This window comes from Lagenorhynchus albirostris, chromosome 10 (genome assembly GCF_949774975.1).
Source record: "Lagenorhynchus albirostris chromosome 10, mLagAlb1.1, whole genome shotgun sequence".
NCBI classification, from domain to species: Eukaryota; Metazoa; Chordata; class Mammalia; order Artiodactyla; family Delphinidae; genus Lagenorhynchus; species Lagenorhynchus albirostris.
Genome location: NC_083104.1, coordinates 51,212,485 through 51,236,206, shown reverse-complemented (window position 1 = coordinate 51,236,206; position 23,722 = coordinate 51,212,485). Strand labels below are relative to the sequence as shown.

The 23,722-nt window shown below is 36.0% G+C and overlaps 1 protein-coding gene across 23 annotated transcripts in view; it reads right to left on the bottom strand.

Moving 5' to 3' along the window:
- The window catches only part of CLASP2 (cytoplasmic linker associated protein 2), a 178,020-nt gene that overhangs the window by 84,407 nt on the left and 69,891 nt on the right, over window positions 1-23,722 (bottom strand). For all 23 annotated transcript variants that reach the window (XM_060162436.1, XM_060162421.1, XM_060162424.1 and 20 more), the window contains 9 exons: window positions 23,243-23,322; window positions 20,649-20,741; window positions 17,624-17,769; window positions 14,479-14,614; window positions 8,704-8,774; window positions 5,574-5,633; window positions 4,309-4,386; window positions 3,160-3,327; window positions 895-950 (listed from right to left, as the gene is read on the bottom strand). In XM_060162436.1, the coding sequence (XP_060018419.1) occupies window positions 895-950; window positions 3,160-3,327; window positions 4,309-4,386; window positions 5,574-5,633; window positions 8,704-8,774; window positions 14,479-14,614; window positions 17,624-17,769; window positions 20,649-20,741; window positions 23,243-23,322 (888 nt within the window). The remainder of the gene's footprint in view (window positions 1-894; window positions 951-3,159; window positions 3,328-4,308; window positions 4,387-5,573; window positions 5,634-8,703; window positions 8,775-14,478; window positions 14,615-17,623; window positions 17,770-20,648; window positions 20,742-23,242; window positions 23,323-23,722) is intronic.

The following is a 23,722-nucleotide window of genomic DNA, read 5'->3' as shown; positions in this document are numbered from 1 at the left end:
CTCAGTTTCAATGCTGTCATAACTAATTCTTCTTGGACAATTTTCTCAATATTTCTCTGCCTCATTTTCCCCTTTCATAACATGGGAAAAATAACTATACTTTGTAAAGTTCATAGGACTGTTTTATAGATGAAAGGATGATGTTTATGATTGATTCATGAAAATGAAGCACTGTTACAAGATAAATAGATGACAGCGGGGCTATTTTTTAACTATAAGAATAATGCAAGTAGAACTAGCCTGGGAATAGAATAATTCAGAAAATAATGCAGGTTCTGCCACTCTTAGGTAATGCCAATTAAGTCATTAAATCTCTGGTCTTTAGTTTTTCAGTTTTAATGAGGAGTTTTATAAACTCTGAGTTATGACCCATTAATAGGCTGTGAAATCAACTAAGTGGGTCATGACAGCACTTTAAAGAAATGAAACACAGTAGAAAAGAGAATGCATCACAAGTAAGGGTAAGTAGGCTTCCTGGAACTTTGGATTATACTATATATGTATACTTATATACAATATACTACACAGCATATGTATATTGTATGTATATAATTATATACACTATATTATATATATGACATGTAGTATATGTATATGGTATACAAACACAGGTACAGTATATAAGTGTGGTATTTACTATGTAAAATGATTTTCTCACTGTGGGTCATATTAAAACAGTTTAAAAGCTACTGCTTTAAACTGTTTAGCTTTAAAACTGTTCTAATGTGCTTTTAAAACTTTTAAAGTGTAACTCTGTGTTTTAAACTTTTCAACTCTTGATGTGACCCAGAGTGAGAATATCTTTTTACATAGTAACTTTTAATTTATTTATAAAGTCACTTTTACTCTATTAAGTAAAATATGCTATGACTCTTAGTTAAAAAGGCAATTTACCTCTTCCAGCAACAGTTGATGGGTTTGCTGTAGACCATTTGGAAGAAAAAGGGCGGCTGCAAGGTAAAAAGAAATACTTTTAGTAAGACGACATAATTTATCACTCCTCTGACAAAAATTAATGAAATAACATTGAGTTTTCCGAAGAGTTGAGAAGTATTTCTGATTTCAACTTTCCTTTTACAAATCACTTTAGAACAGTTGTTGCCATATATCAGTGGTATCTAAGTTAGCTGTGAAGCAAAAATGAAATAACTAGCATTAAATAAAGACTGTAAGCTCTACAGAAACAGGGACCAGGTTGCTGTTGTTCACTCTGGTCCTCAGCACACACTACCACAGGGAACTCAATAACAGCACTCTCCAACACTTCTAGTCTGAGATATTTTACTTAGAAAAAGGTAGTATTATTGCTAGTACACAGGGAATTCAGTGTAACCAAGGCCTGTCTCACCGAAGTCATATGGTTGTGGCCATTGGTAACTCGTGCAGTTACCCTGTAGGTATAACATGGTCTATAGCAGTTCTATTAAGTATTACTGCATGGGGCAACAGAAACAAAGCTAAGGACTACTGCTGAGGATAACATGTATGATTAGAAAGGAAAACACCTAGAATCAATTCAAAGAATCCACTGCCTCCTTTAATATCTTTTTTGATTATTTATCTTTAATTACTATGGTACTCTGAAGCCCATAAATAAATATCTAAGTATGTGAGAGAGTCTGGAAAATATATCTATGTATGTATGTATCTATCTATCTATCTGCCACGCTGTGTGGATTGTGGGAGTTTTAGTTCCCTGACAGGGGATTGAACCCAGGCCCTCGGCAGTGAGAGCATGGAGTCCTGACCACTGGCCCGCCAGGGAATTCCCTGTCTACAAATTTTAAAGGTAAGGGGAAGAGAGGTTAATGACAGAGTGTTGAAAAACATTCTTTAAGTTATTATTATCAAATGGTAAATTTGGTAGTTGGTTATTAAACCCAGTATTATATTATTTTTATAACTGTCCCCTAAAATTGTTACTCTAATAGGTTGAGGCAGACCACTTCAAGTCCACAGATTTTCAAGTTGTTTGTTTATGTTTAAAGATGTTCTACGAGAGTAAGAAAATATCTTGTTTAGATCCTTGCTATTCAAAGTCTGGTCCATAGACAAAAAGCATTGACATCACCCAGGAGTATGTAAAAAATGCAAAATCTCAGGTCCCATCCCAGATTTACTGAATCAGCTTCTGCATTTTAACATGATCTTCAGGTGATTCATATACACTTTAAAGTTTGAGTATAGTAAATTAAAGTAAAGGGAAAAGAAGCAACAAACCTCATTTGAGGTGAAGGATTTATCACAAATTTAAAGAGAAGTTTAAATAGGTAATTATTCCTACAAGAATTGTTTTTTAAAATCAAATCATATCTGCTTTTACTTCGAAAACATGTAAGTCACTGAACTTTTATTTAGTACAGTACTCACAAGACCCTGTGAGTGCTTCCTTGAATTTTGTGCCCTAGGTGCCTCCCAGTCCCAGTTCTGTACCAGAGAGCTGCAAAGGCAAACAGCAATCATTGTGGGGTTAAGGTCCTAAAGAGATAGGAATTACAGGGAGGTAAACTGACATTCTGTGAGCTGCTCTTCCCTGGGGAAATCTTCAGATAGTTGTGGCCACTGCTAGGTATCTTAGCAGTCTCATAGGGCTACAGAAACAGAAAATAGGGGTAAGCCAAGGAAGCAAGGGTTTGAGGTAGCCAACATAATGATGAGTGGAGTTACAGAGAAGTGAGTCAGATACTAGATAATTTTGCCCCCTTGAGGGATTTGCTGAAATCTTAAACCGTGCAAGAGGTGAGGAAAGAAAGCAGTGGAGTTTTTACCAGTTACACTGCTGTGTAAGAGTTCTGAAGATGACTTCTGAATCTCCGTTACAGTTCTTCCACTACAGTGCCCTAGAAATGGGCTATTTACTATATTGACTATCTTCCAGGTATTAAGAAAAGTATACAAATTAATGCTTTCCAATCTTTTTCACAGACACGAACATATTCAAACAAAATTTGAATCCCTATACTCTTTACCTAACGAGAAGTTATACAAGTATGTAATCCAACCCCTGAGAAAACAGGCCAAAGAAAATAAGCACAATCAGTCATCATCTTTCAAAAAGGCTTCAAGTGAAAGCAATCAGATATTCAACCATCCAACATAAGGAACTTTGTGGAGCTGGAGAGACAAAGAAATCAGTAATTATCATTTATATGACCTTACTTGAGACTTTCTTGTGAGCTAGATGAGGACCTGTCTGATTGTGGAAGAGATGCTACACTGCCAGAACTCTTTAAGTAAGTTTGAAGACTCTTCTGATAAGATGGCTCAAGGGAATTATACAGTGTTTCAGCTTCACCAGGAAAGTGGTTTCTAAGACCCATGTAAGTCCTGTAAAACAAATGAACAAACAACAAAAAGTAATAACTTTGCATTATTAGACATTAACCGTAAAATGTGTACGTTCAAGAAGAACAAAGGTTTTTAAGCCCATAGGTTTTTTTTTTTTAGTTTTTAAATTTATTTTTGGCTGCGTTGGGTCTTCGTTGCTGCATGCAGGCTTTCTCTAGTTGCGGCAAGCGGGAGCTACTCTTCGTTGCGGTGCACAGGCTTCTCCTCGCAGTGGCTTCTCTTGTTGCAGAGCGTGGGCTCTAGGCGCGTGGGTGTCAGTAGTTGTGGCTTGTGGGCTCTAGAGCTCAGGCTCAGTAGTTGTGGCACACGGGCTTAGTTGCTCCTCAGCAATGTGGGATCTTCCTGGACCAGGGATTGAACCTGTGTCCCCTGCGTTGGCAGGTGGATTCTTAACCACTGTGCCACCAAGGAAGTCCCCCATAGGTTTTTAATACACCCACAATGTGCCAAGTAGAATACTTTCTATATTTAACAAGTTTTGGTAGAAAGACGGCAAGCTTTTGAGAAAAGGAGATCTCAGTTCAAAAGCTGGCTGTAATCCTTAGGGTCTGTGTGGCCTTGGGTAAACTCCCAAATCTCCAAAAGTCAGTTGCCAACATAAGGAGACAGCACCTTTGTGGGATCATTTTAAGGATTAGAAAATAACATATACCTACTGCCCTAAACAGTATCAGGTACATGTTAAATGTTCAATAAATTAGTTATTTTTATTCACAGCAAAAGTGAGTATGTTATGATGGAACGGGAATACTGTTGAATGTACAAATGACAATGCTAAGTGAACTGTTAAGACACCCAGTACAGATTTAATGGAGACAAATCAACCTCCATTTTACTAAAGAGCTAATCAAATAGAATACTTGGGACATTTGAATGATATTTTCATTCTCCCAATATAATTCCTGTCAAAGAAAAGACCAAAGTATGTTTAAACTGTCAAAAACTACATTATAGACTTACTTTCTTGCCTCCACTCTGGCCTCTGCATCAGCATCATGAATTCCCTTCTTAATAGTTTCAACCAAGACGGCTGCATGTCTATAAAATAAAACACCTTTAGATTCATGTGTAAAACTATGTATTTCACCATAAATGATACTGCCTATACATTATGCATCAATCACAAAGGGGCAAGGGAGATAAAAAGATAATTAGTACACAATAATAAATCTAAGATTGCAAGATTTCCTAATAACCCATCCCATGCATTTCATTCATGTATCGTTTCCTTCTGACAAGTCAAACATTATAAACCTGGACATAATTATTTTCAGATGGAGTCCAGACATATAGCACTCAAATCTCAAATTTTTTATGAATTAAAAAAAACCTTTTGTGTGGTTCCTCACTAATCTACCAATGTATAAAATTATTTGCTAATAGTACGATCAGTTATAATCTAACCAAACTGAATAGCAGCTGTCACAAAGGAACTTAAAGAAAATTTGGAATTATGTCATGCCTGCAGTAAACAACAAATTCTATTTTTTAGAAATGGGTTATGAATAGATTTAATGATTTCCATGAGAATGGAAAATCAGCAACGTGTTCAACATAAATGCATGTATATCCCAAGCTTCAAACTTGAAATTAATGAGAAATACAGCCATGCAAATAGCCAGTGACCAACATTTTCCTCTTGTTCATCTCAGAGCTTCATTAGATGCTGCCCAGTGTATACTTGACCAATGACAACTGACAACTGGTGTGGAAAAACTTTCCAACAAATCTCTCTCACCTTTTTTTTTAATGGCCGCACAGCAAGGCTTGCAGGATCTTAGTTCCCTGACCAGGGATCGAACCCGGGCACTGGCAGTGAAAGCGCCAAGTCCTAACCACTGGACCACCAGAAAATTCCTCTTTCACTTTTTTAATCTCTTTCCTCTGAAAGGAAGTGCCTTTCTTCTATCTTAAATAATTCATTACTTGGTTAACTGCACCTCAGGAAACCTATCTCATGTGACTAGAAATACATTTTAAAATATTTGCCCAATTTAACCTGGAATACCTTATATAACCCATTTACTAAGAGACCCTCACTCACCCACAAAGAAGAAAATCATAGCTGTAATGAATAAGAGGAGCACCACAGCTTTAAGGGAAAATCAGTGCTAATAACTGTTAAAGCAAAATGAGAAATAATGCAAAACCAGTCACATCAATTTCTAAAGAACCGGTGACAATGGGGAGGGGAGGGTGGTGGGACAGGAATAGTCAATGCATACCTTTCCAATGAATGAGTCTGCCACTCCTGCAACAACAAATCTAAAAATTCAAATGAACGCCTGAAAAATAAAAGTTAATTATAACTAAATGTCATAACATTATATTAAGTTATATTAATTTATAACTAAATGTTAACACTTTCTTCTATAATATTCCACTTTGCCCCCTAAATTAAAGCATAAGACATGTTTTTAGATATCTTTACTGTCAAATAATTAATTAATTTAAAAAATAAATTTCTTTTTTATTTAGCTTTGGCTGCATTGGGTCTTCGTTGCTGGGTGCGGTCTTTCTCTAGTTGTGGCAAGTGGGGGCTACTCTTCGTTGCAGTGCACGGGCTTCTCATTGCAGTGTCTTCTCTTGTTGCGGAGCACAGGCTCTAGGCACGCAGGCTTCCAGAGCTGTGGCTCACGGGCTCAGTAGTTGTGGCTCACGGGTTCTAGAGTGCAGGTTCAGTAGTTGTGGTGCACGGGCTTAGTTGCTCCGTGGCATGTGGGATCTTCCCGGACCAGGGCTCGAACCCGTGTCCCCTGCATTGGCAGGCAGATTCTTAACCACTGTGCCACCAGGGAAGTCCCACTTAACTTATTTAAGGCTCCAACTATTCCTATGCTTAATAGTTCAAAAAGACCTTAAGGGTTCCCCATAATTTTAACTTAAAATGTCTGTCAAATATACAATTTAACTTAATTTAAAAGATATTTACCGAACACCTACTGCGTACTATAAACTGAAGACATACAATGGTGACCAAGAAAGCTGGGATGGATCTTCCATTTCTACATTTGTTCCCTTAAATATATATGCAAATGATTCTTAATCAAGTATTTGGTGTTTTCTCCTTAGCCTTCTGGTTCTTAACTTCTTCAACTGTCTCGTTCTTGAGCTTTTGTTCTTTCTTGGCATCTGACGACACAGCTCTGCCCTGTTTTTCTTCCTTTATTAACACTTTCCCTCCACCTACCCTTACATAGGTGCCCACCTGGTTGGTGCTGATCTCAGCCCACTTCCCTTTTATTGTCTTTTCTTGGGCAGTATCACCTGTACCCTTAGCTCTATCAGCTGTACTTCTCACACCTAGTCCTTTATCTCCAGCACTGGTTCTTCAATTCAGCCATTAAGTCAGAGTGTCAACCAGCTCACAGACATCTCTACACAGGCAGTGAGTGTCAACTCAAACACTACATACTGATACAGAACAACAAATTTAATTCTTACCCTCTCAATTCTACTCTTCGAGCCCATATGATACAGATTAGAAAAAAGAGAAACATGGAGGTTAAATTAATTTGCCCAAAGGATAGAGCACGGCCTTAAACCCTGGCATTCTGACTCTAGAGATCACAGTCTGAAGCACTTGACATCACCTTCCTCATCCATATCCAATTATCAAGACTCATTTCTATATCTGAAATCTCCTGAATTTATTGAATAAAACCTCCTTCAATCAATTATCATAAATACAGCTCTAGTTCGGACCCTGCCTCTCTTACATGAGCTGTAAGAAGTCCTACTTAATTAAACCAATGCTTCTCATTGTCCCCTTTTTTTTTTTTTTTTTGCGGTACGCGGGCCTCTCACTTTGTGGCCTCTCCCATTGCAGAGTACAGGCTCCAGACGCTCAGGCTCAGCGGCCATGGCTCACGGTCCTAGCCGCTCGGCGGCATGTGGGATCTTCCCAGACCGGGGCACGAACCCCTGTCCCCCGCATCGGCAGGCGGGCTCTCAACCACTGCGCCACCAGGGAAGCCCTCATTGTCCCTTTTTAATTGCTGTTCATAGCTGAAATAAAAACTAGGATGGATGACATTACCTCCTCACCAAAAACTGCTAATGGAACAATATCAAAATTTCTCTTCCTGACATTCAAAGCCTTCTATACTTTGACTTCAACCTATCCCCTTCTTCCCCTCAGTCAGTCTCTTTTCCTACTGAATCCTCCCATTTATCATGTGTTCTGGCCTCAGTGGTCTGTCCAATGGCTCTGCAGCACAAAGCATAGCTTTCCATCTCTGTGTACATTATACCCCACTCTCTTCCCTTACAGGTATTGAATTGCTCCCCATTTTCAAGGTAATTTTCTGATGCATTTCCTGACTTCCTCTTCTCTGTCACATTCCTATTTCTCCAATTACCATTTTCTTCAGTGTAAGACAGAGACTGGTAAACCTTTTCTGTAAAGGGCCAGATAGTAAATATTTTAGGCAGTAAATATTTTAAACTTTGAGAAGCACATACATAGTCTCTATTTTATATATTTTTCTTTACCCCTTTTTAACTACCCTTCAAAAACGTAAAAAACAGTCTTAGCTTGTGGGCCATAGAAAACTAGACTGTTGGACAGATTCGACCAGTGGGCTGTTGTTTGCCGACCCCTGACATAAGAGAGAGGTAATTAAACAACTGTCCCAAAATTCCGAATCACTTACAGGTAATAATGATGTCTTATTTTTCCTAACATTCAAAGTACTTAAATAAACATATTTATCAAACAAAAAAGGGGAAAGAGTTCTTTACAATTTTCTTAAATATCCAATGCACAAATCTTGTTTTTGCTGTCTTTATTATTTGTGGAGATAGTGATGATATTCAAGATTGTAGAAACCATAAGGAGAGAGAGAGATACTGACAGACTGATGTGTTATGGCTGCATACTCTGTGCCAAACACTATGTTCAATTCTACCATTGTGTTTCTCATTTAACCCTCACAACTCCATGGGGTCCACATTATTAGCCCCACTAACATACGAAAACACTGAGGTTCAGGGCAGTTAAAATAACTGCCTGCGGTAGGACAATCAGTCACAGTTGTAGGACTCTAGGTAAGGGCTGACTCTAGACTCCATACTCTCTGAATACCAAACAACTAGTGGCCCAAATAAACCAAACCTTAATAGGATAAAACTGAGAAGTGTGCATAGCCATAATAAGCACTTCGTTCCTTTTTCCCTTATATAACACAAAAATTATGTTAAATTTTATGTTAAATTTATGTTAAATGATTAAAAAATTTTAATAAGGTTTCTAGAAGGCAAGAAATTGATGACAACTAATTTTTGCACCCAACTAAGAACTAAACATAATGCAATATCCAACATAAAGCTATAGTAAGTTTTTTCAAAACTTACCTCCTTACAGGAACTGATTTTGATGTGCAATTGCTTGTTATTAAAGGTATAAGTCTGGGTACATGAGTATGCTGAAAAAGATATTTTAGAAGAGGTTGAAAAATACTGTGTACTTTACATAATCTCTTCTTCTATTTGCCTTGCATTCAAGTATTTAGCTATATTAGAACAGAACAAAAATACCATAAAATCAGATTTTGAAAGAAATTAAGACCAGTCAAAAAGTTTCCCCAAATTAAAGTAATAGTAATGATATAGTTTCACAAGGGCAGATGTGATTGTAATATTAAATAATAAAGACAAGTTAACTGTATAAATACAGATAACTGTTAGGATAGTGTACTTTGAGGGGATGGAGCACTAAGAGGGACCAGGCATGTACTGGTCTTATTTTCTGACGTACTGCTACTGCTGGAGAAGACAGTAACTGCTATGTCATCAAAGCAGGTTATCAGAGTGAATAACTCTGTGAATGTACATAACTACTGTGAATGTACTTTGAAATGGTGATTTTAATTGAACTTTCATCCTGGCTGAACCACAGCTCTCTAGAATTCAGGTAAGGGTCAGTATATACAATCTTCTGGTTTCTATTAGTAATTCTTATGTTCTTCTTTAGTGAAGCAAACACTGAAAAGTTCATAATTGACACAAGAATAAAATAGTAACTTAAGCATACGTATTTGATGTTTTAAATCTCCTATTTTTCTTCTGAGCTAATGGTACAGGTTGGGTTCTCTAGGAGGCAGGCTCTGAGATGGAGTTTAGCATTCAGGATATTAAGAAGTGCTCTTGGGATCAACACCAGTGGAAGTGAGGAGAAGAAAGCAGGAGTGAGCAGAAGAAGAAATCAATCTGTGATATGGCCCAAGGACATCTTTGCCCAAAGCTGAAGCTTTGGGAAGCTCTGGAGCTAAAATGGTCCTTCAGAGTAGTCTCAAATTGGTCTAAGATAGCCACAGCACTATACTTCTACATCAATCAGTTATTAGATATGGGCCATAACCAGGAAGAGGCAAGACCTTGGGAAAAGCAGCTCTCTGCAAGCTGAGGCAATCCTTGAAGAGGCTGGCAGCTGAAGACTGTCTGCCCACATTGCTTCCAGTCCTGGGGAAACAAGTCTTTCAGTGAAGGAGAACGTGAATGGCACATCAGTGTGTGCCACAACTAACTCAACCAAAATTAGAGGGAAAACTTTTTTCAGTTCCTACAGAGGGAAACCACCCACAGACCTGAAGTTGTTCAAATGAGGATAATGCAACACAGTGCTGACCTGAATATTATTCAACTGTTACATTCAGCGTGGAAGGGCTCTGTGGACCCGGCTCCCTTAGAGCATCCAGAAGAACCCATCCTCAAACATTACTGTGGTGTTAAAGCCCAAGGAGACTCCCTAGCCACAACATACTACATAGGAGGTCTCACCTACCTTCTTCCTCCTCTCTCATAACCTCCTCAAAACCCTACTGCTGACTGATTAACCCACATCCAACACAGTGGCAGCGATGGGGCAAAAGACTAACCTAACTATTGCTACACCATATTCGGGGGAGCTATACCAAAGGAAAATAAAAAGTGACCCTCACAATGGGTCTTACAGATGACACATTGTCTTACAGATGACACACAGATGACACCCTTACAGATGACACATTCAATCAAACACCAAGTCAGAATCTGGGAAACAAAATATAGAAAACAGGAAATAATGTAAAAAAACAACAACATAACACCCGATTTGTATTTTCAGTGAGATCATAAGATAGTAAGTAGAATTTAAAGGAATTTTTCCTGAGAACATATACAGCTGTAAGACAGAAAACAAAAAAATATTTAGGAAATGATAAATGACAAACAGAAGCAATAAATAAATGATCCATGAAAACTAACATAAATTTAAGGAAACTTCATTTTAGTCAGAAATCTGGCTCCACTATGTAAAGAAAGCACTAATGAAAGATGATCTACTCCAAGGCCTGCCGTGAGGGAACTCCTGACACAGAGACTCTTCTATAAAGCCTCCTAAGGTGGTGTTTTGTTTTAAATTAAAAAATCAAATGATATCTAACTTATTATAGAAACAATAAAAAGTTAAGAAAACAATTGAGTGAAAAGGACATAATTCTGAGGGAAAAGAAATGTGAACTTAAAGTCCAATTTTTGAGTTCTTGTAAACGGGCAAAGAAAAGCATTTTGAAATATGCAAAGATAAATATATATGAAAATTGAGAACACACTAAAATCAAACAAAAATTTTAAATGGGAAGAGTTTCCTAATAAAGATTGGGCAGGAATAAAGGCAGCAAAAAAAAAAAAAAAAAAAAAGCAATTAATTTCAATTGCTGAAAATGAAAATGTCTTTGGCTCAATTTAATTTAATGGTTAAGGGAAAAAAAATGACATGAATAAGATAAAATATATACTTTTTAAAAGGCTGGAGAAGTAAAACAGAGGTTTTATTCCTGACACTGACAATGAGTAAGAAACTTCTAAGAAAATAATGAAACAGGTAAGGAGCAAATACAATGAACATAAAACAGAAAAGACAGGAAAGAAAAAATACTATTTCAAGATGGTAGTAGTCAAAAACTTGCACCCATAAAGTACATGAAGCAAGAATTGTTAGGAAAATAAAGTTGATAAAAACTAGAATCAGAATTTGCCAGATAAAGCAGTTTTTTAAAAAAATGAGACCATGAAGAATTTGAATAATAAACAAACTAGATTTAGTAATGAATAAAGTACCCTATAAATGAATTTCATACTTTGCAAATACTAAAAGACTATCTAAATTTATGATGTATTAGGATACTAACAAAATTCAGGTTATTCAATGAAGAAGAAATTGTATGATCAGAATATCATGAGATTACAAGATGATAAGAACAACAAAAGAACCATCTGAAAATGCAAACAATATCCTTATGTAATTCAAAGAGAAAGTTGAAATGGAAATTACAAATGATTGAGAATTATAAAATAAAGAGAATGTGATAAATCTAAATCACTGGATGCTGCTAATGCCAAACTCAGAAGAAAACATTATAATAAGAAAGCGTTATAATATTAAACAACAAAAACTATGACAAATTACCTAAGGATATACCACAAAAATCTAGGGGAAAAAAAAGAGGTAAGCCACAGCAAGTCAAAGAAAGGAATTAAGAAACACAAATGTAGAAACTAAAGAACTAGAAAAAATTAAAGAACCCCATTGGTACCAATAAAACAAACTTGAAGCTTATAAAAAATCCATAACAATACCTCTAGCAAGTGTTTTTTTTTTAAAAGAACATATAATAATATAATAAGAAAAAAATGGCAATATAACCACAGTGGAAGAAACTTTTTTTAAAATTAACAGTATAAAACCTCATGCCAAAGAGTCTTAAAATCTATATGAAATAGATATTCTGAGAAAACACAAATAACCAAGAATACTTCAAAAAGAGATGCAAGAACGCCCAGTCTAAACCACTAGAAATGTTATCGGATAACTTTGAGTCAGCAAACCCTAATAACAAAATATGTTAAACAACAGAAAAATTAAAGAAAATTCTACAAAAGACTCATATTAAGTAAATACCAAAATCTTAATTAGCCAACTGCACCTAGCAGCATCATATGGTACAATGATCAAGCAGAATTTAGCTCATGAATGTACAATGGATAAATGAAAAGAGACAACCATTTCTAAAGATATTAAAGGGATATATGACAAGATTCCACATCTATTGCTGACTAAAATTTAGCAAAATAGAAATAGGAGGAAATTCTCATAACCTAATGTAAAGTATCGAGAAAGTTATCCCAGACATCATATTTAAAGCACTCCCATTAAACACAGGGATAAAACAAAGATTTCAATAATTTCCACTATTTTTGAACACTGTTATGAAGGAGCCAGATTTAGTGAAGCTTACAAAAATATTAAAACAGAAAGAAATGAACATTTCCATAGATAGATTCATAGATTTCTTCATAGGCACTGGATTTAATTGCTGAAAAAAACCTTCTGGTACAGCAGTATTAGAAAAAAACATCACTTAACAGGAGAGGACAAACTGATCACAGAAACTGAAAAGGCATTTAAAAAACAGACCCATATATTTAGGGAAATTTACTACATGAAAACAGTGATATTTTAAGAAAAGACTGAACTGTAATTCACTACGTGCCACTGGGTCAAATGGCTTTGTATTTGGGGGAAAATGAAGTTAGATACCTGTATTTCACACAGAAATAAAACTGAGTTAGACCTAAACCTAAGAAACAAAATCATGAAAGTTTTAAACAATTGAATATTTTTATAATTGAGAAATGGGGAAGGTTGTTTTAACTATAACAAAAACCACAAAAGGAGCATTGTCTCAAAGCAAAAAAATTTCAAAGTTCTATATATAACAAACGATAACTTAAACGATATTTGAAGAATTGACAAACTGGTAGAAAATATTTACAACATAGAATTAATTTACAATCATCCTTCAGTGTCCACAGGGGTGGTTCCAAAATCTGTGGATGCTCAAGTCCCTTATATAAAATGGTGCAGTATTTGCATAAAACCTACACACATCCTCCTGTATACTTTAAGTCATCTCTAGATTACTTATTATAGTTAATACAATGTAAATGATAAGTAAATAGTTGTAATTACTGTAAATGTTCTATAAATAGATGCCAGCAGGAGGCAAATTCAAGTTTTGCTTTTTGGAACTCTCTGGGATTTTTTTCCCCCAAATATTTTTGATCTGAGGTTGGTTGAACCCACAGATGCAGAACCCATGGATAAGGAGGGCTGACTGTTCTTAAAACATATAAAAAAGGCCTTAGAAATAAGTGAGGAAAAAAATGCACAAAGTATAAACTGGCAATCCAAAGAAAAACTATTAAAGGAAAAAAAATACCTAATGTCTCTAATAATGCAAGAAATGCAGAGTAGAATATGAAATAATATTTCAATTATTAAATTTTTAAAACCTTTAAGATACTAATAATGCTCAATGTTGGTAAAGGGTGGAGAGAAAGAACTTCATAAACCTCAGGGAGAAGAATGGTGAGGACAATTTAATATTATGTTCTTTAATAGAGAACTGATTTAGACATTAAAAAGAATTATATGTATGGACAAGGGAAGCTGCCCAAGTACATGAAGTTTAAAAAGCAAGTGTAAAAAAACATTATTTTTACATATATGTAAAATATAAATGCTACATTTACATTTTGTAGTAAATACAGTTTGTATAGGCAAGAACAGAAGTTTGGAAAAGTACATACTGAATGGCTAGTGTGGTTAGTTGCAGAAGAGCAGAATTCAAGTGTGGAAGATTTATTCTTTTTAACTCTGTTCTTTTGGGCACCTTCAAGATGTGGATGATGAGAAATATTAAGAATTTGTCTGTCATCTTTTACCACTGCCTGTAACTTTTTTATTGTTTTACATTTGCCTGCTACCACCTATAACATGGTTATACACACACACACACACACTCACACATGTACATGCATATTATGTCTATTATATTCTGTATGCAAGCATGTTTACTTTGTAATCCTCTGTACTATTTAAATGTTCAATAATAACTGTGTATTACTTTTATTATCAGAAAAATAATTCAAATGTAATTTTCCTTTGGGGTTTAAAAAAATACTAATGATTTATTTAAGTACACTGAGAGAGAGACATACAGACAGAGAAGTGGACAAACACACAGAGAGAAAGATAGAAAAAAGAGAAGAAAAGAAAAGAAAAGAAAGGAAAAGAAAAGAACCTACCCGAATTATGAATCTGATTGCTGCACATCCAGAAGTTGCCATGACTTTTGCACTATTGGGGACGAGATTAAAAAGTGTAGGTACAATGGCTTCAGCGCCATGATCAAACTTGTTTCCCAAAACTGTTGAAAGATGGCTATAAAGGAAGACAGAAAAATGTTTTCTAAAAAAATAGTTCAACATTAAATATAGGTAGGACCATACAATTTTAAAATATTCTTTTACTGAATTAACAAAATTTTTATTTTAACCAGTTCCAATGGCAGAAAAACAAAAGAGAGAAAGGCAAGTGCAGATATTACCTATTTCCTTCTTTTCCCCGTCCTTTTACTGTCTAGTGCAAAGTTGAAATTTGGCATTTTAACCATCTCTTTGCAATGCAGAAGTCATCTGATCTCAGAATTTAACCATTAACATGACATGTAAAACACTCAGCTCTGACTGTCCTGAACTTTAGTCTTTAACCATCGGATATTTCCATTCTGATGCCCCAATATCAATCTTAAATTCAACATATTTTACAAATAATCTTTCCCAAATCAGTACTCCTCTATTTCTTTCTTTTTTTTCTTTTAATTTTATTTTTGGCTGTGTTGGGTCTTCATTGCTGCATGCGGGCTTTCTCTAGTTGTGGTGAGCGGGGACTACTCTTCATTGCATGTGTGGGCTTCTCATTGCGGTGGCTTCTTTTGTTGTGGAGCATGGGCTCTAGGTGCATGGGCTTCAGCAGTTGTAGCGTGCAGGCTCAGTAGTTGTGGCTCGCGGGCTCTAGAGCACAGGCTCAGTAGTTGTGGTGCATGGGCTTAGCTGCTCTGTGGCATGTGGGATCTACCCGGACCAGTGATCAAACCCATGTCCCCTGCATTCGCAGGCAGATTTTTAACCACTGCGCCACTAGGAAAGTCCCAGTATTTCTCTATTTCTATTAATGAGAAATATTAATATTTCGGTCACAAATACTCCCTGACATCTTTGGTGTAGGATTTCAGAATTCTTGATTGAAAACAGAACTCTACCATACATTGATTAGTTGGGTGACTCTAAGGACATCTGTCTTCTCTTTCCAAATTTGTAGTTAAACAACTAATCCAGGCTAATTAATTTAATATGATTTTGGGTAAAACACTTAGGAAGAATGCTGTAATTACAGTTCTGACAATGTTTGTGGAATTATTTAATTTCTATATACTTATATCTAATTTAAAATACATGGTTGGGGTAGAGTTAGTTCCAGAATTTCAGGTTCCTGGTTCAAAGAGGTACTCAGACTCAGTAGTGTTCAGTTATACCTTCAGTTTTCCCATGTGAAACTCAAATCAGAAGCAGAGAGGTGCCACCTGTGCCCAAATGTTGCTGTCTTCCTTTAAAGAGTGTAAGAGTTTTGTTCTGGTAGGCCAGTGATGTACTCTGGAATCAGCTTGATCCTTATAAGCTTACTGGGAGGGGTGGCCTGAGAATACTGCAGAGTACTCAGTCTCCAGAGTAGCCTGAACAGTCCTATTCCTATACAACAGCCTTTCTGGGGTCTCTACTGAATGCCCTGGGTGTTCAACAACGTTTCTCCAGTCTGGCTCATCAGAACTTGAACCTCTCCCGGCCCAGGTGAACTCTGGGAATTGCTGTTTATCTTATAGCTTCCAGTAGTTCTTTCCAGTCCTCAGGGAGTTGTACCTTTCACATGCACAGATTAGTATTCAACTAGACTCATGGGATCCCCTATGCAGATTTCTATAGCTCTTTTTCTGTATGTCTCTCCTCTCCAGTGTTCTGCACTGCAAATTTTAGCCACTTCAGCTTTCGGAACCTCCAATCTGCTTCTTCTTCAACTCAGTAAGACTCCCTTGCTCTGCCTGCATTCTCCCTCCCTCTCCACAGTCCAGAAAATGCATCCAGGTCAAAACTGTGCTGATCATACTGTTCAACTGACTTGTTTGTTTCAAGAATTACACTCCTGCTCTGCCTGCTGTCCATCATCTGTACACAGTTGTCTTAACATATTTTCTCCAGTTTTCTGCAAGGGGGCTAATCCTGTACCAGTTGTTGCATCATGGCAAGAAGCAGAATTCTCATCACGGACTATTTTTGAAGGTTACAATTTGTGGATTTTTGTTTTGTTTTTCTATCAAGAGATATTCAATTATTTTGGTATATTGACTTGTATCTAGCAATCTTGCTATATATTCCCTTAATTATAATAATTTATCTATCAATTCTTATCATTTTCTGCATGGATAGTTATATCATTTGTTAATAAGGGCAGTTTTGTTCCTTTTCTTGCAATCCTCATAGTTTTTATTTCCTGAGGGGTTTTTTATTTGTTTGTTTATTCTGTTCTGACTAGGACATCTAGTAAAATCCAGATTATGAATATTAATAGTAGGCATCTTTGTGTTCCCTCTCTTCAAAGGAATACAACAACATATACAACAAAGTATTCTGGTCGGGAGAAGTGGTAAAAGGAGATTAAGTGTTCTACCATGCTTAAATTTTAGAAAAATATAAACATACAGAATAGGTTTAGACTTTGATAAGTTAATGATGCATGTTATAATTCCAAGACAACTGCTAAAATATCAGAAATAAAAAGCTTAATATCCAAATTAGCAAAGATAAAGTTACATATAGCCAGTTCTCAGACCCATTCACTTTATTCTTTTTTTTTTTGTTTTTTTTTTGTTTTTTTTTTTGTGGTACACGGGCCTCTCACTGTTGTGGCCTCTCTCGTTGTGGAGCACAGGCTCCGGACGCGCAGTCTCAGCGGCCATGGCTCACGGGCCCAGCTGCTTCGCGGCATGTGGGATCTTCCCGGACCGGGGCACGAACCCATGTCCCCTGCATCGACAGGCGGACTCTCAACCATTGCGCCACCAGGGAAGCCCCACTTTATTCTTATACTCACAGAGTTAGTGACCAAAAATCCACCAGTAGATTTTAGACATATAAACATATTTTAAGGTTGGTATAAAGTGCTATTAAGAAAGATTTTTTTTAAACCACACAAATTTAATCCTTATATATATGATTTTTGGAATATATATATGCTTTTTTGGGGTTATCCTGCTAATGCTTTACTGAATAATCACTAAATCAATGAGTACAAAATTCATTCATAAAAAATACTTATCACAAAAAAGAATATACTTACGCCACAGTAATGCAAGCTTCTCTAACCACCTGGGATCTAAGATCCTTAGCTGAAAGTTTAAGTGCTCCATCCAACAAGCGTAAATGTTGGAAAAAGCAATCATATTGTGCAGCTCCAGCAACAAGCAATGATCGAATTTTCTTAAGCTGAAATAAAGAGAATTTTCATTACTGACATTAAAAAGTGGCAGTGCAAAAAAAAAAACTACCTAAACTTCACTACTGGAACAAAATTAAAAATTTTTTCATTATATTTCATTATATATTCAGACATTTTAACAGCATTAAATGTATCTTTATTAAATAAACATGCAAACAAACAAAAAAGCTTTCTGGAAAAGAACATTATAGATTTAATTATATGCATAATAGACATGTCATGTATGAGTAGGTAAGTAAATTTTAAAGTTTTAAGGGAGTCTTTTCAAAATTGTCACAAAATACACATTAAAATAAAGTTTACCATTTTAACCATTTTAAAGTATACAACTCAGTGGCAATAAGTACATTCAAAATGTTGTGCAACCATCACCACTATCTACTAAGAAGCCTATTTTTAAAAGAACCAAATTTGTAAACTATATTCATCCATAAGCAAAAGTAAAAAATCAAAAGGATCAACCATTAAGTCATCACCATCTCCAATATTTTAACATTATCACACTTACTTTGTGACACAAATAGCTCTTTCTCCCTATTTCTAAACCTTTAAGAATAGGATTGCCAAATGTTTTCCATATAAACATCATACATACCTAATAAAATTAATCAGTCAATTGAGATACACTCAGGTACACATCTGTGCTCACACATACAAGCTAAAAGTTTACCTATCATACCCATTATTATGTATAATTTCATATTAAATTCTGTGGTTTTCTAAATTTTTAAAGATATCTTTAAAGTTAAAGATGAATTAAGGATGGAAAACATAAAAATAAAATACTGTGGATATTAGAAAAACATCTGAAAGAATAGTTATACAATCTTAGGGTATATAAGGTAGGCAAACTATCATAAGCAGAAGAGAAATCAGAAGGCATCTAAACAACTAAAAAAAATTACAATATGGTAGGAAAAAATTATCTGCAATATATAAGTACAATACACAAGGAATGACAGTAAAATAAGAAAAAGACAAATAACCAAATATTAAATTGGGCAAAATAAATATAAGAAAATGTGTTCAACCATACTAGTGATAAGCAAATGCGAATTACAACAAAGACACATCATTTGCCTTCATTAGATTGGCAAAAGTTAAAAAGACTCGATAGCACCCAGTAATAGCTCTTACTGTTAAGATCATGGATGCCTAATACCTTTGTTCAAAATATTTTGGCAATGTCTACTAAAATAAAATTGCATCTACTCTTTACCCAGCAATCCACTTTTAAAAATTTAACCTACAAAAATAAAAACACCATTGTTATAAATATGTGCAAGGATGTTTATTGCAATATTGTTAAAACAGCACAAAATATAAAAACAAGTCCATCCAAGTTTCTAGAAACATACAGCCCACCAAAACTGAATCAAGAATAAATAGATAATTTGAACAGTCCAATTGCTAGGAGTGAAATAGAATCTGCAATAAAAAAAACTCCCTGCAAACAAAGTCCAGGACTGGATGGCTTCACTGGGGAGTTCTACCAAATGTACAAAAAAGAACTTATACCAATCCTTCTCAAACTCTTTCAAAAGACTGAAGAGGAAGGAATACTCCCAAAATCATTCTATGAAGCCACCATCGCCCTGATACCAAAATCAGACAAAGACGCTACCAAAAAAGAAAATTATAGGTCAATATCTTTCATGAATATAGATGCAAAAATCCTCAACAAATATTAGCAAACTGAATCCAACAACACATAAAAAGGATCATACACCATGGTCAGGTTGGATTCATCCCAGGGTCACAGGATGGTTCAACATACACAAGTCAATGTGGTCAAAAACCATATGATCATCTCAACAGATGCAGAAAAAACATTTAATAAAATTCAACATCCATTCATGATAAAAACTCTTATCAAACTGGGTATAAAAGGAACATATCTCAACATAGTAAAAGCTATTTTTGCCAAACCCACAGCCAATGGTTTATGCCAAACTCAAACCCAATACTCAATGGTGAAAAGCTGAAAGCCTTCCCACTAAAATCTGGAACAAGACAAGGATGGCCTCTCTACCACTTCTATTCAACTTAGAAGTCTTAGCCACAGAAATCAGACAAAAAAAGAAATTAAAGGTATCCAAACTGGAAGGGAAGAGAAAAATTGTCACTATATGCAGATGACATGATAATTCATATAGAAAACCCTAAAGACCCCACACAAAAACTATTAGAACTGATAAACGAATTCAGCAAGGTACCAGGATACAAAATTAGCATACAGAAATCTGTTGCATTTCTTTACATTAACAATAAACTATCAAAAAGAAAAAGTAAAAAAAAAAAATCCCTTTATAAATCACATAAAAAAAAAAAACAAACCTAGGAATAAACCTGAACAAGGAGATGAAAGACTTATGTGCTGAGAACCATAACACGTTGATAAAGGAAACTAAAGATGATTCAAAGAAATCATCCCATGCTCTTGGATTGGAAGAATTAATACTGTTAAATGGCCATACTGCCCAAAGTAATCTACAGATTTAAAGCCATCCCTATGAATTTACATTCCCACCAACAGTGCAGGAGGGTTCCCTTTACTCCACAACCATGTAACCCTAAGGAGAGTCATGGTCCCTGGGCATCAATGAAGTTCAAAAAGTAGCACATGGGGAGACACTAACAAATGGGTGAGATAGGCTCCACCTGATTAGCAAAACAGAAAAAAATGGACCCTAACTAAGAAAAGGCCTATTATCTCAATGTGTTTTCCAGAAAGAAATGTTACCTATCAGACTCTCTATTTCATAAGCAAATACCAGGTAGTACTACTATTGAATTTCCAAGTTTTTGAAAAAGAACATTGAAAAAACAAGGAGAGGGATAAGAAAATAAAAAATAAAAAACTTACTGCATTGGCACGCTGATCCCAGTCATGTTTGTCATCTGACAAAATTTCCCTGATTTTATTTAATGTTTCTTCAAGTTCTCGACTAGAATAGATCTTAAAGAAAAGATGCAAAATTATAACATTAATATTTCTTGCCACAGCAAAATTATACCCTCATGTTCAAATAATCTTTCCAGTAATAGTATTATTTCTCATTCTAGCACCATTTTTTTTTTTTTTTTTTTTTTTTTTGCGTTATGCGGGCCTCTCACTGCCGTGGCCTCTCCCGTTGCGGAGCACAGGCTCCGGACGCGCAGGTCCAGCAGCCATGGCTCACGGGCCCAGCCGCTCCGCAGCACGTGGGATCTTCCCGGACCGGGTCACGAACCCGTGTCCCCTGCATCGGCAGGCGGACTCTCAACCACTGCGCCACCAGGGAAGCCCCTAGCACCATTTTTAAATGGAGAATGAAAATACATTATAGATAATAATAAAATAAAATGCTTTGTCTTCCTTACCTGTTACCCAGGTAAGGGTATTTCTCCACTCATGAGTAACTTCAAATATACTTTTAAAGTACTTTGTCATTTAAAAAACAAAATGCAAATATCCTACAGATTAGTAAAAACAGGACTGAGTTCTCAAAATGACTTCAGGTATATAACATATCTATTGCATCCGTATACTTATTATACAATATTGCAAAAGGACATGTTTTAGGTTAGTCCCTCCTCCGACCCTCTCAATAGACTGTAGCCAGGAAAGCTACATGCTTTATTCCCTCTGGAGCTAACTGTCTGCCAAACACCACTATCCTTTCATTCACTTAACAAATATTCACATAACAGGGATGTAACATTCTAGGCACTAAGGACACTATGGTGAGCAAAAAACAGGCATGGTCTTTGCCTTATGGAACTTATAATCTAGTCAGGGAAAGAAAAAAATTAATCAAATGATATAAAATATGAAATTGCAAATAGAAAGTATCACCAAGGAGAAGCACGTACTGCCATGAAAGTATACATACAATAGGGGGTTTGAACTAGTTAGGAAAGTCAAGCTTGAATTGAGAGCTAAAGCATGAGGCAGACATCATTAGACAAAATAGAGAAAGATCAGCCTTCCCTGCAGTGAACAGCACGTGCAAAGGCTCTGTGACTGAAAGAAACTGAAAGAAGGCCAAGTACAGTAGTAAAGAGTGCGAAGGGGATCAGGGGAAGAGACAGTGACCCAAGGCCTAAGTCAGTCAGTGCACAGTATTTCTCTACATCACAGTCAAGGTTCAGAGGGGGCAAATGACCTAAATTAGTTCAGTTAGAGTGAATTTCAAAGTTTTACATGGTCAGCTGCGGAAGAGGCAGAGGGTACTAAGGGAGTGAGGCTCGGACAGCTGCAGCCATGTTGCTGACCATGAGGGAAGACGATGCAGAAGAATCCAGAAATGAGACATAAGAAAGAATGGGGTCCTAGATACCATCTGAGTAGTACAAACAGATACTGCCAACAAATAGGCCCTATTTATATTTTCCACTTTCAATGGCCATTAAATTCCCCTTTTACTTAAAACAAAAACTTGCCAAAAACAAGAGTACAAAGGGGAGCAAGGCATGAGACAAGGCTGAAGAGACAGGAGGGGAACCAGATAAACATTTGTTACAGAGTGATTACTGGAGGCTTCTGAGCCTTTCCTGCCTCCCACTTTCCCTTCACAAAAGTCCTTCTGCCATATTTAAAAAGAAAGGCAGGTTCCTCTCCCACTCCTAATCTTATTATGATGCTTTGCTCTGGAATACAATGCCAGGCTCCCCCTTCCCTAACAAGGGAAAAAAGGGCCGACTCAAAAATTTACTTCAGTGAGGGGGTACATAATTTTTTAAACATTCTTTTAGAGGGCATACAGAGAGAAGAAGTTTGAATACCACTAAGTTAGGAATTGGCTGCAATAAAATAATTCCTAGGTTTCTAACTTGTATAACTGATTAGGTTTCCACATATAAAACACTGGAAGAGTAGGTTTGAAGGGGAAGATCATGAGTCCAGTTGCGGGCACGTTGAATTTGAGATGCCTCTGAGACATGTAAAAGGAGATGTCAAATAAACAATCAGTGGAAAAATTAGTTTCGCACTAAAGAGAGTTCTGGCTGAGCGATAAAAACCTGTGCATTACCTATGTAAAGGCAGGAAGTAAAGCCATGGATTTGAAGGAAGGAAGGAAATGGAGAGCGAGAAGAGAGGCCCAGAACCAACCCTTAAGAAATCTCAGTATTCAACAGTCAAGTAAAGAAGGATGTGGCTTTAAAGGAGAAAGAGATGAAGTGGACAGAAAAGTAGGAGGAAAAAAAATGGAAGAACATTGTATCACAGGCACCTTTAAAAAAAAAAAGTGGATGTAGTTGGACACTGCAATGTAATATGATTCAATGATATGGATTCAATTTTATTTCAGCCTCACTGAAAAAATCACTTGGAAGTCTAATTGTACCAACAAATAATAATTTGTTAAGTCAATTCAGGAAGAAAAGAATTTGGAAAACAGGGACAAAAATAAATAATATTACGAACAGGCACATAGGCAATATTCATGGGGAATGCCACTTCACTGGCATCCTTACCTGTATAGAAGGGACATCTGTAAAAGCCTTTATAAAATCATCTTCATCAACTGCTCCGGCACCTCCTTCCTTAGAAGCACCTGATAATTAAAAATAAATTTATTTTTTAAAGTTTACTTTTAAGCATTTTAGCACTGAGAACACCATGAAAAATATTAACTCTTTTGATATGAAAAAGGCATAATTTTGAGACATTCCATTTTATAAGAAGGTATTAAAAAAATCTCCAACTTTTCAGAAAAGAGAAGGTACTTAGCAGTAGTTGATTAACTCTCTATAAGGTACTAGATGAGGCTGGTAGTAGAATCCAAACTATAAGAACACAGCCCTCTCATCCCTCATTCAATGCAAGACCAAGGACACAAGAAATACAGGTGAAAGGATAAACATTTAAAAAGTTGAGCAGTCAGTTTATATGACCCTAAATGTCAATAATGATGCCAAATAAGTGAGGCAGAGGATCCACATGTGCTGCAGTGG